We start from the raw sequence: 19,164 nt of genomic DNA, 5'->3' as shown, positions 1-19,164 counted from the left end.
AACCCAATCTTCTAGACAGATCTTTTTAGAGCATATCTATCTATCATACTTCTTTTCGTATATACAATCATTTACTAGCTTTGTTATGGCTTTCCTTTAAAAGTGATTTGGAATATCCTGATTTTATACCTAATTTCTTAATATCTAGCAAGACTATTAGTGCTTAGATTCATTAAGATTGGTCTTCATCATTTTTCACTCTATACCTCTAATTGTCTATATGATCAGGTGTTTAGGATCTAATTTTGTGTCCTAATTTTTTCTTTTAGATTCGTCAAGATTGGCCTTCATCAGTTTTCATTTTACACTGCTAATTGTCTATATGAACGAGTGTTTAGAGTGTTTCAATTTTGTGTCTCAATTTTTGCCTTCCCTTAAGGCAATTAAAAAATCTCCCCATTTAGCAGTTTAGCACATGTAATTGGGCAAACATGTGCGATTTCTTCTTCTTTATCTCCATTGATCACTATGATGACTTTCATATGCTTTCTGATCGGGCAATCTCTCTTAATATTTAACCTCCACCACTTTCAGTCTCCATCTCAATGATCAGACCATATCATTACATCTGAAATGATCAAATTATCTGGAAACAAGTCTAAAATCATCCAAATCGCATTTCATACGACTAAGAATTGATCAAAACAATTTTGGCTTGATAAGTGGCCCAGATTCAATCTCAGATTCGGTTACATGATGGATTAGCCACATTGGATCATATCCTTTGGCTCGCGGCTCAACTCCACTCCACTCCACTCAATTAGACTCATCTAGGTTTGCGGCTGATGATGTGGCAGGTGGGTCTTATTGTGCTGACGTATTTGCTAACTGGTCGCTGACATAGCATGCCAGCTATTCATGTTGACACAATGCTTACATCATGATGACACCATCCTCCATCTAGGTGAGTCACTTGGGTCGGTTCGTCTAGTATTCGGGTTAGGTCAGCCCATCCAAGAGAAGAAGACATGTGGGGCACGTTAGCACTCATGGCCAGACACCTCGTTGGCACGTGATGGCACGTGCAGACTTGTACAAAGTCTCATTTTTATGTTGTTTTCACTAGTGTGCTCGTCTTTTCCTCCTCTACTGATCAAAATATCATTTAACAACTTTTAGTTTTGGACAAAAATCAAACACCAATTTAAACCATATGCTTTGATATCAATTGTTGGGGATTTCGACCAGTGGTGTTCTAATAGTTGCTTATTAGAGGTTCAACACATTGACACAATATTTAACGTGGTTCGGCAAATCGCTTACATGCACAAGAAAGTCAATATTATTATAGATAGAGAAAGGGAACAACATAGATACACGGAAGAGGAGGATCCTATCTACTCTACTTTACTCCTATTGCTCTCACACTGTTGCAAATGACAACAGGGTTGTTGCCCTAGACAGCCACTCCTTTTTTTCTTTCGCATGTTTCTCTCATACTCTCCAACTCTCTCTCACCTTTTGTTCTCAAATAATACTTTTATTTATAAGTAATTCATGGTAGACATTCATGGTAGACAAGAGACTATAAATTATGGCATAAATAAGGAGACAAAAGCCATGAAACATAGCAAAAATGGTGTCATTAAATAAGCTTTTACTAAATAGAATTGAGGTTGTCACCAAATGACAATTCCTAACACAACTTTCATCAGCTACTACGCGATCATATATAATAGTATATGAAAAGAAAACAACAATAATGACAATAAGAAGCAGAAGCTACAGCGTTAAGAACTATTGAGGATCCAAAAGAGTGAATATACCTGGTACGTAAGAAGTTTTTTTGGTCTAAAAACCGCATTGGCAAGTGTCACAGTAGATGCGGCCTCGGACAAAGAAAGGGTTCCCCATGTTCCATGCGCTAACTAGTACTGAAGGGAGCACGCACAAGGCAAATAGTAACAACCTAGCCATAGTTCAGATCAGGCAAGATCGAGTGAGGAATTTTTGATACAATTAAAGAATATCCAAGGGAGATCAAAGATGGTTTGACCTAAATTTTCCCACAGAAAGAAAACAAATTTCTTTTGATGTGTTATGGATCCTAACGGCAAAACCATTGTATTCAGTAATGCCTTGGGAAATCCCGAGCATTATCAATCACCTTGTCTTGGGGGAGACCTTTAAGCTCACATAGAATCGAAGCAAGTGCAATGAAAGTGCATAATTGCTTGAGCCATGGATCCACGTTGTGGAAGCGAGCTGAAAGACTACTTTAACAAGCCCAACATCTTGGCGGGTTAATTACCTGAAAATGTCACTAATATCTCATTAGCAATAATTTGTGGCCGATTGATTCATCAAGTAGATTTTTTTTTCTAATTAAAGGCTTAATTACTTTGTTAAAAAAATTCATTTAGATGGCCTAATAAACACTAGCTAGGTCCGTTTGAACCAGTATTCTATGCTTGCTACCTCATGATATATCTAAATTATGATCAACTTGTTGAGCTTTCTTATCTTACGTATCAAAAAAATTAAACCAAATTATTTTTTTAATAATCTAATAGTAATAATAAGTTCTTAATAGTTATATTTTGAATATAACACTAACATTATAATATATACGTTTAATACATATTAAATTGAAATTAAATTCAATCTCGTCTATAATTAATAAAGGTAAAATTATTGAAAAACTATTAATTTCAAAAGAATGGGGCACTTTTTTTAGCACTAATTCTAAAATATAGGTTAATTTTTTTATATATATTTATATACTAAATAAAACCCTAAATAACATAAAAGAAGCTACTTAAATCACTCCAAACTACGTAGTACTATTTTGGTACTTTATTTTTACTATCAAAACTCTAAGAGGTCTTGAGAGCAAGTCAATAAAAAACATAAGTATTTAAATATAAAATGAATTAAATTACATTTTTTTTTTCAATATTAAATTAAAACCTTTATTTACTATTTAATTATTTTTTATGATTTTCTTATACTATTTTTACTTTTTTGAATAAACACTGATAATATTAAAAAAGAGTAAGATTTGTTTAAAAATAATTCATAAAATTTTATTCATGTATGTATTATTGTTATTTTATAATCATCTTATGCTATAATTGAAAAGAAATTTCTAAAATAAAAAAACTCATAATGATATAATGTTATGTTAAATTATTTTAGTAATTATTTTTAAGTGTTACAAACACACACACAATCCTAAACATTCATTATTAAGTTTTGAAAGATAATGTACCTGATTTAATTAAGTACAATTATAAATTATATTATATGGTTAAAAAATTAAATACAATAATTGAATTATAATCAGAAAAACTTATATAAAATAATTTGAAAATCAAGTATGTTTATTTAATAAATATCCAAAGCTATTCATTTATAAATAATTTTTAATAATCTATTAAAAATAAAAACAATTCTATAAACTAATTAGAAAGTACATGTGCCAATTGCGTGACAAGAAACACTTAGAATGATAATGGCAATGAACTTCTTTAAACTCAAAAACACATGTTTTCTTAGAAACTCCATGTTTAATTAACACATGTTTTCATTACAAAAAAGAAATGGGGCTTTATGCCGTCTGGATATTCTTAAGTCGAGATGGGGCAGAACTAAAAGTCTAAAGTTTACTGCCACGGGATATGCCTTTTAGGTTTTGATATAGACAGGCGTCTCATCTACCATGGGCTCTTGAATATGTTGTCACAGGATGCTTTTTGTGTTTTTTTTTTTTTTTTAAATTTTAGAAGTTGTTTAAAAATACAGTAGTGATTAATTTTTAAAATGTATTTTTTATTTAAAATATATTAAAATAATATTTTTTTTAATTTTTAATTTTTTTATAGTTGTACATTAAAATGTCTGAAAATATTAAAAAAATAATTTAAAACAAATAAAATTTTGAACATATTTTAATTTTTTGAAATACAAAAATAAATTAACTCTTAAAAAACTAGTTAACGACATTACCAAATAAAACAAGTATACAACCATAAAATTATTAGAAAAATTTATGGCGTCATGATTTTTAATTTCTATATATATATATAAAAAATTTGTCTCCTTGCCGTCGGGATTCTTCAGCAACTCCCTATCATTTGCTTATCACGGAGCTTGTTATATTTGTCCGTACGCATAGAGGCATCACTGCAAAATCAACAAAAATAATAATAAAAAATTCTGCACCACAACTCTCTATCTGCGTAAACTGCCATGGGTTGAGAATTCCTACTTATCATGGGAGGCAACAATAAAATTTGTGCTTGTAAAATAGTAAAAAAAAAAAAAAAAAAAAAAAAAAAAAAAAAAAAAAAAAAAAAATACTGTAGTTCAGGGGAGGCTGCATTCAACTCCTTGATAATAATAATAATAATAATAACTTTAATTTCGTTCAGGGCGTGGTTGGAATTTGCAACAAATATGAAAGTCCCAAATAAGTTAAAAAGTAGTGTCAAATCCATTTGTCTCGAGCCTCTATAAAGAAGCATCAATGGCAACAAGTGAGTCGTGCGGGAGGGAGGAGAAGGAGATGGAAGAATCATTTCCTATGACCGGCGGAGATGGCCCTCACAGCTACACCAAGAATTCCAGGCAACAGGTGCGCTAGCTGTTTTTGATTATTTAGCCCTGTCTTGAATCATTAACTCATTTACTCTTATTCATGTCTATGGTTAGTGATTGTTCTAGTTCTTGGCTACAAATTTACTGATACTTCACGAACTTTCTTTTTCTCATACGCGAGGAAAAATCTTTCAAACAGTGAGTAAACCTTAATTCTGTAATCAAGTTTCAAGAATTGGTTTAGACAACAATATATACCATGTCTTAAGGACAAATCATGTTGTTATTCAAAGGTGTTGTAATTTTAGTGACATCTTGCAAAAGATTTTCTTATCAAGAATTAATGGCTTCTTGTAATTGATATGATGGTATAAGATATACCTACCATATATTTATCAACATGCGACAATCAAATTGCGAAATTCTATGCGAAAGCTGAAGATGTTTCAATGCAGAGAGCGGCAGCTGCTAGTGCAAAATCAATGCTGACTTCAGGGATCCTCGAAAACCTTGTCGTAGAGCATTCTTCAAAGATGTTTGCTATTGCTGATTTAGGTTGTTCGACTGGACCGAATACATTTATAGCTATGGACAATATAATAGAAGCCGTCACACAGAAGTGCAAAATCAAAGGCTACTCTAGCCTCCCAGAGTTTCAAGTGTATTTCAATGATCATGTTTCAAATGATTTCAATATTCTCTTTGCGAATCTTCCTTCAGATAGGAAATATTTCGCATTTGGAGTTCCAGGTTCTTTTCATGGAGGATTATTTCCAAAGGCTAGTCTTAACATCATTTACTCAGCATTTGCTCTGCATTGGCTATCTAGGGCACCACAAGAGCTGGGTGATGTGAATTCACCAGCATGTAACAAGGGCAGGATCTATTATTCAAATGCACCTCATGAAGTTGGTCAGGCCTATTCACTTCAATATGCAAAGGACATGGAGTCCTTTCTAGCTGCTCGAGCAGAAGAGCTTGCTCCTGGTGGCTTGATGATAATTCTTATGCCAGGACGCCCGGATGGAACTCTGCCATCTCAAAATTCGCTTGGCCCCTTTATAAAGCCATTGGAATCGTGCCTTACAGACATGGTTGATGAGGTTGGTAAAATCAAAACTTAAAATAACTAAGAATTTACTGTACGCGTATATATTGTGATTCTGGAACCTCTGCAGGAAATAATACGCAATCACGAAATCGACTCTTTCAACATGCCCCTGTATAGCCCTTCAATGGAAGAGCTAAGAAAACTGATAGAGAAAAATGGTTGCTTTGGGATTGCAAGATTGGAAACACTGCCTCCGATGTCTGTTTCATTACCTTCAGTTGAAGAATGTAGATCCGGATTTGGAAGCATTTTAAGAAAACACTTCCGCAGTGAAATTATTGAACAGCTATTCGAGAGATATCCTGCCAAAATCGCGGGGAAACCGCCAATCAAGGCAAGTGATGGCTTTACCATTGGATTGTTTGTAATTCTCAAGCGCAATGTCTGACAAGATATAAATTTGTATATGCAATTTCTTATATATATATATAAACTACAAACTCATCTGTATAATAAATCTTATGGGAATTTGGGGTATTTTTGAGTAATTTAGAATATTATTACAAAATTAAAGGTATTCTCGAGCGCAATATTTAGACTAACTTTATTTGTTCAATCCGATCAAAGATTTTCTTCTTGCTCTTTTGTTTTTCCTTGTATGTAAATGGAACGGGATATGGACCCTTCTCTGTGCCACCATTCGCTTCATCATTAGAAGCATCCTCATTCAAGGCCCCATTTGCTTCCCTCATTTCTCCTGAATTTTCAAATATTGATGCTTTTAGGTAATTGGATCATAAGAAACTAGAAAATCAACATTTCTCCTGAATGAATTCAAGGCTGTCTAAAGTTTTTATATTGAAAAGCTTGGTCCAAGATTAAGCGTTAACATACTCTTTCAACACCTAAATAGGACAAGGTGATTGCATTCCTTCCATCTTTGCTCAACATGGAATGATTTTTTTTTTTTAAAAAAAGTAGCACGTTGATAATATATATATTAGCATAGCCAACTAAAGTGTGCTATTTTTCAAAAAAAAATTCTAACTATATTAATTTGTAAAATATTTTTTCTGATAATGTTATTAAAAAAATACCTTAAGGTTTGAAATATGATTGATTGCTAATTTTCAAAAGAAATTCTAACTATATTAATTTGTAAAGTATTTTTGCTAATAATGTTATTAAGAGGATACCTCAAATATGATTAATTAACCGTTTAGAGGTTGATGTATATATCAAGAATCAAATTGGGTTGAATTTGATTTTTTTATTCATGTTTCGGCCTAGATTGAAATGATCCCCCCTCTCTTTAAATTTTATATCAAGTTATAAAATATAAAATTCTCAATCCTTTTGAGATTTTAGAACATAATGCTTTTTAAATGATTTTTCTTCTAAAATATATCAAAATAAATTATTTGTAATTTTTAAAATTTTTTTGATATCATCATATCAAAACAATTCAAAATCACAAAAAAATTAATTTGAAGTAAAAAAATTCAATTTTTTTTAAAATACTTTTTTAACACAAACACACACACACACACTTAGACCATAACAGTCAAGACAATGTTTTATTATGCAATTATAATCTTTATTGACTTTCATTGTTAAAAAACCTATATATCTAAATTCCTTATTAAAAAAAAATGCAACATGTGGCGAAGCATGAGTTATATAATACTCATGTTTTTAACATCTAAAGCACTTAATTTTTCACTCATGTTTCTACTAAACATTTTTTTTTTATTTTCACAACTTATTTTTTAATATATAAAGGTTCAATAACTTTAAGTATTGTTATTGGTTTTGTTTGTGCATTACATTATCTCATCTAACATTCAACTTCTAAACCTAAAGGGATTCCAAGTAACTAACTAGTATAGCCCTAAATATATATATATATATATATATATATATATATATAATTTCTAAATAATATTATATTAACAATATACTAAACCATTTAAAAATCTATTTATTGTGGCTTTCTTATCTTTAGAAATATTAACTTTAATTATAAATATTTTCATCTGCTTAAAATACTCATAAACACTTTTAGAACCCTGAGATGAAAATTGTAACATGTTATATATGGAACATGTTATATACTTCCATATAGTAATGATTAGGGAAAAATCTTTTTCTCATGATTGCTTTCATCCTCTCTCTTATGTCAATCTCTTTTTTCATCACGTCTTCTACTTGTAAGTTGATTCCATCAAATAATAGCATAATTAGTGAATTCAACTACAACTAGTTTTACTTTCTTTTTCTTTAAATATCAATAGAAATTAAATACAAATTCCACCTTCTTTTTCTAGTCCAAATAAGCCTTTGGATAATTCTTTCTCTAAAATCTATAATTTTAAGTTTTATGCTACCCAAATCACAATCTAAACTATCGTGATTATAAAAAATCATCATTTGGTTGAATTCTTTATTTGGACAAAATCTACTATCAAACTCCCTCCTTGATCATGTCATATATAAGATTTTAGTGTGTACAAGACTTTTTTTATGATTAACTATATCATCATCAGAGTTTTCAACTATACTTTTACGTGAAGGAGAAAGTGATTGTCTAGTAGACTTTTTAACCTCTTTTTCATTATAACTAGGAATATCATGTCCACTAATAATCTCAATACTTAGTTTATCCATCTTTCTCATCAAAGCTTCTATCGTTACCTCCAACCTATATTATCTTTCTAGAAGATCCTTTGCCTTTAATTGTGTCATATTTTTTAAAGACATTGTGAATACTTATAATAAAGGTTAGTAGCAATAAAAAATTTCCTCATATATTTCCAAATGTGTTTATACTTGATTTAATATCGCTCCACTCATGTTTCACACAATTCAATCAGGCTTTTCACTCTAATAATCTTATTGTGTCCTTTACCTTGCTACTCCTTTACTTAAGTTCTTAAAGGTAACTTAACAAATTATAACATAATGATTTTATAATAATAAAGACTTAAGAATCAAGGAGTATATGAAACTAATCAAAACAAAACTTGAGGACAAATTTACAAATAGCAATGTAAATTCATGAGAAATATAATGATGAAAAAAACACAAATAAAAGCAATGGATTTTATATTAAAGATTTAAAGAAAACCAACTAATTTAACAAGCGAAGATTCAACTTCAAGAATTAAAAAAAAAAGAGAGGAACAATTAAGATAGTAAGAAAGATCTATACTAACTAAATTTAAATTAAATAAGACAAGATAATCCAAGAAAACAAGAATTCAATTCGGCAATACCAAGATTTGGTATGTACCTATTTGGTAAAATCAATAAACTTTCAGCCAATCCTAAAATTCAAGGGCATGTATTTAGTTATGCCCTAAGTTGTCCATGCAATCTATACTTGTAATTTTTCCTTCAATTTTTTCTCTTTTTTATACATACAATTCAATAAGAATAATTTTTTTTTTTTTACTATAGGTTGAGGTTAAGAAAGATAGAAGATGAAGATCAATATTTTTTTTTAATTTTTCGACAAAATCAAGAATCTAAGAAAAATAATTTCTTTAATACAAGGTTTGATTCAAACTTTCAAATAATAAGAGAAGAATATACTCTCTTTTTTTAAGAGAAAAAAAGACCATATCTAAAACTAGAAAGAAAGAAAATCAAGTAATGATATAAACTAAAGATTAAAGAGATATAACATGATAATAGCACAATTCTTATACCAATTAATACAGACACCTTTCATGATATGCTAAAATCAAATTTAAATAATTTACAATTTAACCCAACAAGAACCTACCTTAGGGAACTAAAGTTATACGCGATAATTACTTTTACTTTACACCTATAAAGAGACACGAATGAGTAGTATAAAATTATAATAAAGTTGATTAATTATTCAAAGATTTTGTAAGTCCAATCAAGAATACTAATTTCTTTATTAAAAATAGTTTTTTCCTAAATTCATGGTGATTTTGTAGCTCTAATCATGACAACAATAACAATGAGAGGTCAAAATTACCATATTTGAATCTTCTTATTCCATTCTTTTTGTAATATTTAAATTCCAACTTACAAGCCCTTCTTGAACATGAATTAAATTAATTAAGATTTGTACTTTATTATTTAATATCTTCTTAAAGTCCATCTTAGCTCATTTATCTTAAAGAAGTCTATTGAAAGTCTTTTTGAACTTATTAATCTTAAGTCTTATCACTTGATCAACTGGAACCTCTAACAGATCTTTTAGTATTACTTGGATTATATCAAACTAATGAAATAAACATACACATCATTTCCAAGATAATTGATTACAAACAACTTAAACTTTGATTTTCTAGAATTTTAGGTGATGATGAGATGTTATTTTGATCATTTCACTCAATTTGAGAATTTTTATTGAACGAGGATGTTTTATATAATTTTCAAAACAATGAAGGTAAAGTGTAAAATGTAGTAACTATAGGATGCTTAGAGTAATTTTTATTTTTTGTTTTTAATAATAATGTTTTTAAAAATGTTTTGTATTAAACTAATAACTAAGAATATTTAGTTTATCATAACTAGAGAATTCAAAACATAAAGAGATATTCAAGGAAAACTTAGAGTTCATACAAATTTAAATCTATAAGCATGCAAAATAAAAATTTATGGAAATAATGTTTTCAATATAAATATAATAATAGAATCTTAGCATGTATACTAAGTGTATATTTAAACTTGTAATTGATATCAAATCAAAGTTCTAGCATGAATACTAAAAATAAAAATATCTATGTTTGAATTAAAATAAAAAAGGGTATTTACTTGTTGAAACACTTTAAAGTAATAACACTTGGTTATTGTCAATAATGAATCTTTTGTTTTAAAGTTTTATTGCTTCTTATTTTATACAACTAAGGTGTTTGCGTTATACTTTTCAAGATTCCAACACCACTACCTTAATTTCGATGCACTTTTAAACAAGGTCTTTGAACCATAATAAAAGGACTCAATAATCTCTCAACCAAGTGAATCTAAGTTATAGATTTGAAAAGAAAACCAAAGAATAATAAAAAAAAGGAAAACACTAAAAATAAGGCGAGAAAGAGTGCATAAAAATTTGAAAAAACTTGTGTAAAACTCTTCCTCGAGAATAGTTTTCTTAAGAGCAGAAAGTGAATCTATGTCTATGAGATTGTTTTCAATCTCTACTTTAGTCCTCACTCCACTTAAGTCAAAAGATGAAGATCCTCTCCTCAATGTAAACAAACTCTCTTCTAAAGACCTTGCTGAAGTTTCTCGTTCTTTTTTAATTGTTAAACCTATACAAAAATTAAGTTAGAAATGAATATTTAGATGCACAAAAACAAGAGATAAAGAAGGTGAATACTTTGCAACAAGGTCTTGAAATGTCATTTTGCTATTTTATTGACATTATACTCGATTGAGGTAGAGGCCAACGTAACACATGTTTTTTCCTCATTTAAGCTCAAATAGGGCCTATTGTTCACCTCATGGGGAGATACTCTCTAATAGTAGGAACAACATAAGACTTCTTGCATCTTATCTTTGGGTTGACCATCCTATTATATTTTATTATTAGTCACCTCCCCTTTCTCTTTTTAAAATACATAGGTTGCCTTGCAAGGTCCTCTTCATGGATCTAGTGGTTTTGTTGGTGAAGGTAAAAAAACCAATACACATGATTACCATCATCAATGTTAGCAATCAAATGATAGCAAGTCCTAAAGATATTTACAACAGGCTTGATTCCAACAAGCTTCATAAACTTGTCAAAGGTAAACAAAATCATTCATCAATTGGGAGGCAGCTAGCGTGGGACTAACCTATAATATTGAAAAACTTCCCTCACAAACCCTTGAAAAGGGAAGGTATGCCCTAACTCATATATACATATAGGGGTAATGATTTCAAATATCCTTGGGTGGTGCCAAAATCAATTGGCTAATTCTTTCAGCCTTAGAAGGTAGTTAAGCCATATACTCTTGTGGTTGTTGACCATTTATAAAAGTCACCTCATTTATGGTTAGGGTGCTAGGTGTACAATGCTTGGGGGCTTGATGTAACTTCTCTCTCTCCCGAGGTTGCCTAGAGGTATTAGAGGAAGGGCTTCTTCAATGTTGATAACTACCTTTTCTTTTTCTAGAAGTGGACACTAGAGTTCCAACCCTCTAGTTTTAAGGCCCAATTTATCCTCTATTGTTTCTTTAAGTTTGAAGTAGAAAGCTAAACTCAACGTCAAAAAAAGCAATATTCTTATTTTTAGGGTTAAATCTAACTCTTCCAAAATCAATTTTTCTGATAAAAAGGAAAAAAGAAAGAAGGTTAAGGTAGGTAATACTTAAAATGATAGTTTTTCTTGATATAAAGAGCAGTCTCACTCAAAGCTTGTTCAACAATTTATTTTTATTAAGAAATTACAAGAATGAAAGTAAAAGAAAAGAATAAAAGATAGAGCATCTAGGGTTATAAAGGAAATAACGTTTCATCTTTATCGTTGGATGAATAACATTCTATGTCACCATAGATCTCCAAAAACCTACTTAATTATTGCATTAAATGCACACCACTATTTTATTTCCCACGAGACTTTTTTTAATAAGGAGAATTATTGGCAATAAAAATCCTAACAATTTTACTTAGGATAACCTATCTCAAATGGAAGGTAAAAATTCTTTTATTAAAGCTTAAAACCTTTCAAATCAAATGGAAGGTAATTTTTTTTTTATTAAAGCTTAAAACCTTTCAAATCTGTGTATTTATTACATAAAGACTTGAAGAGTTACTAATAGATCAATATATTTTAAAATTTTATTTTAGCTTGTTTATATTTAAAAGGGCTAAAGGCAAGGTGATAAGCAAACATCTTTAGGCTTGGTAGAATATCAAGCCTAGATGATATAGGACTGACTTGCTTCCAAGTTTAACATTCTTAGGTTATGTTTAGTGCTGAGTTAAATTAAATATAAGTTTGGCAAGCTTCCAAACCAAACATTATCGAGTTTAGTTATGCATTGAGCTCAAGTAGATATGGAATCAACAAGCTACTAAACACAACATCTTTAAAGTTCAGCTACTCACTGAGCCTATGTACATATGAGTCTAGCAAACTGCCATACCCAATATTTTTGGGCTCAACTACCTGTTGAGCCCTAATAAACATGAGTTTGAAGAGCTACCAGACCCAACGTTATTAGGTTCAACTATGCGATGAGCCCAAATACATATAGGTTTGGTGAGCTACCAGATCTAATGTCATTATGTTCAACTAGCCGCTACATATAATTTTGCTAAAACTACTAGACCCAACATCCTTACGTTCAGCTACGCATTGAGCTAAGTATATATAGGTCTAACGAGCTGTTAGGCCCAACATCTTTAGGTTCAGTTATGCACGAAGCTCAAGTACATATAGGTTTAGTGAACTTCTAGACCTAATATCATTGAGTTTAGCAACGTGCTAAGCCCAAATATATATGGGTCTGGCAAGTTATCAAGTCAAACATTATTGAGTTTAGTTACGTGTTGATCCCAACTATAGATGGATCTAGTGAGCTATTAACCCAACATCTTAAGGTTTAACAACGCGTTGAGCCTAAATGAACACGAACCTGACAAACTGCTAAACTCAACATCATTGGGTTCAGCTACACCTTAAGCCCAAGTATATACGGGTGTGATGAACTGTTAAACCTAATATCTTTGAGTTTAGCTAAATGCTGAATCTAAATAAATATAGGTCTAGCAAGCTACCAGACTCATCACCCAAAGGCTTGGTATCATACCAAGTCCAAGTAGATATGGGTCTGATGAGCATTATAAGCTTTATGATAGGCTATAAGGCTTTGTTTGTTTATGACTTTCAACATAAAATATTAATATCAGGAATATTCATCTTTTTATACTTCTAAATATATAAAAGTCTTCTAAAAACCTACCATATTTTCATCGTCGTTAATATTATGTCAATGATATTTATCTCTCATTAATATAGTGTGTTATCTTTTTATACTCCTAAATATATAAAAGTCTTCTAAGAACCTACCATATTTTCATCGTCATTAATATTATGTCAGTGATATTTATCTCTCATTAATATAGTGTGAGAGATATTTGTCTTCTATTTAATATTGTGTAAATAATATTTATCTCTCGTTAATGTTATCAAAAGAAAATGATTTTCCAACTCCTCTATTCTAGCAACATGACAAGGTTAAGAGTTATAAATACCCCTTTAACCATCTAGGTACAAGGTTTATAATTTTTATTCTCTAAGTATTTATACTTTAATTATTAAATAGTTATCATATAAAAATAAAAAGAAAACACTCTTATTCTTAAAATCTAAAACTTATTCTCTTATTTATTATAATTTTTTACTTAAAAATCACAGGTTTTATCATCCAAAAATCCCTAAACTTCATTAAAAAAACTATCTTGCAAGTGTTGTGTGTCTTCCATATGCTTCTTGAGCTTTAAAGAATAGAATATTCATATAAATATGTAATTACTGACTGTTAATACTCAAAAACCTCATTAATGTGTATAGGTTCTAGAACATCATTGATTAATAAACTAAACACATATATGCGGATTACTCTAATTAATAATTTGTTAATAACAAATAGAAAACGGCAAGGCCCTAAATACCAAAGTCTTCGTCAAGGGTCCCAAACCCAAATACCAAAGCCTTCTTCAAATATTTACATGTCTACTTCTATATATATTTCTCTTCAATGTATTACAACCTTAAATCCTTTCATTAAAAAGAGAGCGAATAATGGCTTACTATTTCTTTATCTTCGCTACTCTTTTCTTCGTGTTCTCCCCTCTTTATCTTGCACAGCTATTTAAAGCTGTGAATTTAGGAAACTGGCTTGTTACTGAAGGGTGGATGAAACCTTCTCTCTATGATGGGATGCCGAACAATGATCTCCTGGTAATCTTATTTTTAACTTTATGATATTCAAGAACATCGATCAACTTATATATCACCCATGCCTCGTGTATGAACCACCCACCAAAACATTAAATTAATCTCTCTAGCAAAAACCTCACTCCCTTAAGACCTCATTGGACATCTTAGTACAAGAAAGATCAAAGTAGCTTTTTTTCTTTTCTTTTCTTTTCTTTTGCCGGTAGATGCTTTTCATGAACATCGGAGAACAATAACAGAAAGTGTTGGTCTTAAATATTTACTGCTATTCTTAAAGCTGAAATTTTCTTATATACGAGTCTTTTATTGTTGCTAAACCATTTTTCTGTTCAAATTTACTGTAGGATGGAACTCAAGTGCAGTTCTTGTCCACAAAGCTGCAGAAGTATCTTAGCTCTGAAAATGGAGGTGGGACCGTCCTAGTAGCCAACCGGCCCTCAGCCTCTGGCTGGGAAACGTTCAGAGTAAGATCTTTAAGATAATGATCTAGCTAGACTTCGTTCATAATTAGTCTACTATTTGACCTTTTCTTTGGCTTTGAAAATATCTAGCTAGGACTATTCACTTTTCTGTGATTGTCTATGATTGCAATATCATGTTTGCATGTCCATTACTTTTCTGTTGCTTTCTTACACAGTTGTGGAGGATCAATGAGACATCAACTTTAGAGTGTTCAACAAGCAGTTTGTGGGGCTGGAGGATCAAGGAGACAAAGTAACAGCAGTTTCAGATACTGTTGGAAACTCACAAGCATTCCAGATTATAAGAAATAACGATGACCGGAATCGAGTTCGCCTCCAAGCATCAAATGGACAGTTCATTCAGGTATTGCTTAACATTTTCTTTTATAACAACAGAACTGTTAACTTCACTTCTATTGTAATTTGGGCTCTGGAACTTTGTCTGGATTAGTTTAGTTTAGGGTAATGGTAAATTTTCCCACTGGAATACTATGGACAGGGTGTATGTAGACTCAAGCATGATTTCCAGTGAATCTAGGCTCTTATCGGTTATAGAACAGTTGTGTACATGCTAGTGAATAGTGATCATGGCTATGATCAACACTTTGGATCAATGTGCTGTCTGAGGCATAGCTAGACATGATCAGTTAAGTAAATTATCCACATTAAATGAAGAATTACTTTGCTCCCGTTGTGTAATCAGGCATCATCAGAGACATTGGTAACTGCAGATTATGTCGGCTCAGGTTGGGACGACAGCGATCCATCAGTATTCAAAATGACTACTGTCAATTCCTTACGAGGTGAATATCAACTCACAAATGGTTATGGCCCAGACAGGAGCTCCCCAGGTCTTGCAGGTAAAACTTTTAACCCGTAACGTATACAAGAGAAGAGATGTCTGCTCTAGCATTATATAAACTAGAGGAATAATTAAATCGTGCATAACTTGCAAATTTGTTCATCCTAGGATCACTGGAACTCTTACATCACTGAAGAGGACTTCCGCTTCATGTCAGAAAATAGTCTTAATGCTGTCAGAATTCCAGTTGGATGGTGGATCGCCAGTGATCCCACGCCACCGAAACCTTTTGTTAGTGGCTCTTTGAAAGCCTTAGAAAATGCTTTCGCATGGGCACAGTGAGTACCATTTACTAATTGAAATCAATTAACGGTTTGGTGGCTCTTTGAAAGCCTTAGACAATGCTTTCGCATGGGCACAGTGAGTATCATTTACTAATTGAAATCAATTAACGGTTTAATATTGTTTTTGGCTACTTTTTTTCTGAATAGGTGCTAAATATAACTATGATCATTATTTATATATTTTTATGCAGGAAATACGGCCTGAAGGTCATCGTTGATTTGCATGCAGTTCAAGCTTCACAAAATGGCAATGATCATAGCGCAACACGAGATGGGTATCAGGAATGGGGAGAATCAAACATTCAGGAAACGGTGGCTGTCATAGACTTCCTTGCAGAAAGGTTTAACATTACTAATAAGATTTTCTTCTTCTTTTTTTCCCGTAGGATAGATTCACCGAAATCAAAAGCGCGGTTATGGAAGTTTCCCTGAGTTCTAATACAGAGTGCAAATAAGCAGGTATGCCAACAAACCAAGTCTTGCCGCAATTGAATTGATGAATGAACCGTTGGCCCCGGGAGTCAATCTAGACACCCTAATAAAGTATTATCAAACTGGGTATGATGCCGTAAGGAAGCACTCTGAAAATGCTTATGTGATACTCTCAAATCGACTAGGGCCTGCTGACTCCAAAGAGCTCCTTTCATTTGCAAGCGGTCTCAAACGTGTAGTCATTGATGTGCATTATTACAACCTATTTTCAAATTCATTCAATAACATGAATCCCCAACAGAACATTGACTACATCTATAATCAGCGAGCTAGTGCTCTAACAACTGTGACAACTACAAATGGCCCCCTCAGTTTTGTAGGCAAGTCCAAAACCAGATTTTCTGCAATCAAGACAGATAAATTTTTATTTTTAATATCCTTAGTTTGGTCTACCATTAACTGTATTAGTTCAAAAAACAATGTTGATTGTTGAATGAAATTTTGCAGGGGAATGGACTGGAGAATGGGCAGCTCAGGGAGCATCGATGCAAGATTACCAGAACTTTGCCAAGGCTCAACTGGATGTCTATGGGCTTGCCACATTTGGATGGGCATATTGGGCTTATAAGTGTGCAGCTGACCACTGGAGTCTCAAATGGATGATTGAGAACAACTATATAAAGCTCTAGATTCTCACCATGGCTATTAATTTAGTAGTAGTATCAGGCTTTAGGGCTACTTCTGGGCTTGCAAAGCCAAGCGTACTCGTTTTTCTGTTAATTAATAAGCAAGGTTGATAAAAAAAAAAAAAATTACTTAAAAGTATCACTGTTATCTTGTTTGGTTTTATGGAAGGAAGTTTTTTTTTTTTTCTGAAATTCAGAGAGAAGCGCCCAACTAAATTAAACGAGTACCAGTTGACCCAATAAAATCATAATACAAAGAGGTAAAAACACCCGCAGATGGATTATCAGGAATACAAAAATTCCTGTTTTGTTAAACCATAATTGGCTAATCAATCTGCTACAGAATTTCCTTCCCTGCAAACATGAGTCGTCTGAACCTCCTCCTTTGCTAACAGGTTCCTAGCTTTCATGATAAGACAGTAATTCCTGTCAATATTTATTTTATCTTTAGTGATAAGATCCATAACAATAGCAGAGTCCGATTCCAAAATTAATTTCCGATATCCCTTTGACCAGGCTAACTCCAAACCGGTAAACACTGCAATCTTTCGCCTCCATGTTACTTCATTCGTCAAAACAGCCTTGTGAGCAACTGTTTCATGTTTTGAGAGGGAGGGGGATATCCAGCCAGCAGCATCACTACCTGAACATGAAGTAAATGAGCAAAACTACCCCACTTCCAGTGTTTGTCATCCTCCAACATATCCACAACAGAACAATTAACAAAATCCTCAGGAATATCCTGAGTTGCAAGAGAGAGTAAGGGGCCATAGCCCTCCAACAAAGAGTCCCTCCAAAACCGAACATTTCTTCCACTTCCCCTAGCCCAGTTCAAGCCTTGCGTTATCTGAGGCCACACTTTGCATATTTCCTTCCACAAACTTGAATCCTTCCCCTTAGTGTGAACCTGATCCATCTGATCAAGATGCTTCATATACTTGGCTTTTAATACTCTCACCCATAAACTTCTACTGTCCTGTATGATACCCCACGCCAATTCATAATGAAAGCCTTATTCATAGTTTCCCTTCTTCTTAATCCCAGACCACCATCAACTTAAGGCGGCACATAGTCTCCCACTTGACTAGATGAATTTTATCTCTTCCATCCTTCTGACCCCAAATAAATCTCCTACAGATTTTTTGTATTTCGTAGCAAATGCTTTTAGCGAGCATGGCCGACTGCATCAGATAAAGAGGTACTGTGGACAGTACCAATTTGCAAAGTGTAATTTTCCCAGCTAGGGATAAGTTATTAGACTTCCAGCCAGCTAACTTCTTCTGTAAATTATCAATAAGATAGCTGTAAGTTTATTTAGTAACCCGCTGATGAAGCAAAGGAATACCTAGATATTTGCCAAAGTCATCTGTGGTCTTAAACCCACTCATCCTGCTGGTGTTGTAGGCTAGGTAAGCTGTGACATTCTTTGAGAAGAATATCCTGGTCTTAGACACACTAACCTTTTGGCCTGATGCCGCACTAAAAGCCTCAAGACAAATCATTGGCCTCAGCAAAGAGAAGCATATCATCTTCAAAACATAAATGCGAAACACTCGGACTCCGTTTGTTCACTCTGAACGGTCTCCAGGATCCATTATCCACCTCCCTGTTAATTATTTTCGACAATTTTTCAAGGCACAAGACAAAAATATAGGGGGGTAATGGGTCTCCCTGTCTTACGCCTCGTGTCGGTCGAAACTTTGGGGTTGGCCTTCCATTCCACTTAACACTTGGAGAAGCGGATTCTATGCACTTCATAATGAGCTCCACCACATCATTCGGCAGCCTTGCTTCTGTGAGTGTTTCTCTAATAAAGTCTCAACGCAATCGATCATATGCCTTTTCGAGATCCACCTTGATAGCCATAATGCTCGCCTTCCTTTCATCTTCCGCATAGAATGTATAACCTCCTGTGCTACGATT

At 32.5% G+C, this 19,164-nt stretch overlaps 1 protein-coding gene and 1 pseudogene across 1 annotated transcript; both read left to right on the top strand.

Annotated features, from left to right (window-relative positions):
* Nucleotides 1-4,326: 4,326 nt before the first annotated feature.
* Nucleotides 4,327-6,057, top strand: LOC105113931 (probable S-adenosylmethionine-dependent methyltransferase At5g37990). The gene is made up of 3 exons (XM_011010299.1): nt 4,327-4,576; nt 4,995-5,642; nt 5,718-6,057. The coding sequence occupies exons 1-3, from the start codon at nt 4,469-4,471 to the stop codon at nt 6,036-6,038; spliced, it is 1,077 nt and encodes a 358-aa protein (XP_011008601.1). The 5' UTR covers nt 4,327-4,468; the 3' UTR covers nt 6,039-6,057.
* An 8,288-nt stretch (nt 6,058-14,345) lies between these two features.
* Nucleotides 14,346-17,383, top strand: LOC105113930 (probable glucan 1,3-beta-glucosidase A; annotated as a pseudogene).
* The last annotated feature ends 1,781 nt before the right edge of the window (nt 17,384-19,164 follow it).

The sequence above is a fragment of the Populus euphratica genome, unplaced genomic scaffold (genome assembly GCF_000495115.2).
Source record: "Populus euphratica unplaced genomic scaffold, PopEup_1.0 scaffold472.1, whole genome shotgun sequence".
NCBI classification, from domain to species: Eukaryota; Viridiplantae; Streptophyta; class Magnoliopsida; order Malpighiales; family Salicaceae; genus Populus; species Populus euphratica.
This window is presented reverse-complemented; position numbering and strand designations above follow the sequence as displayed.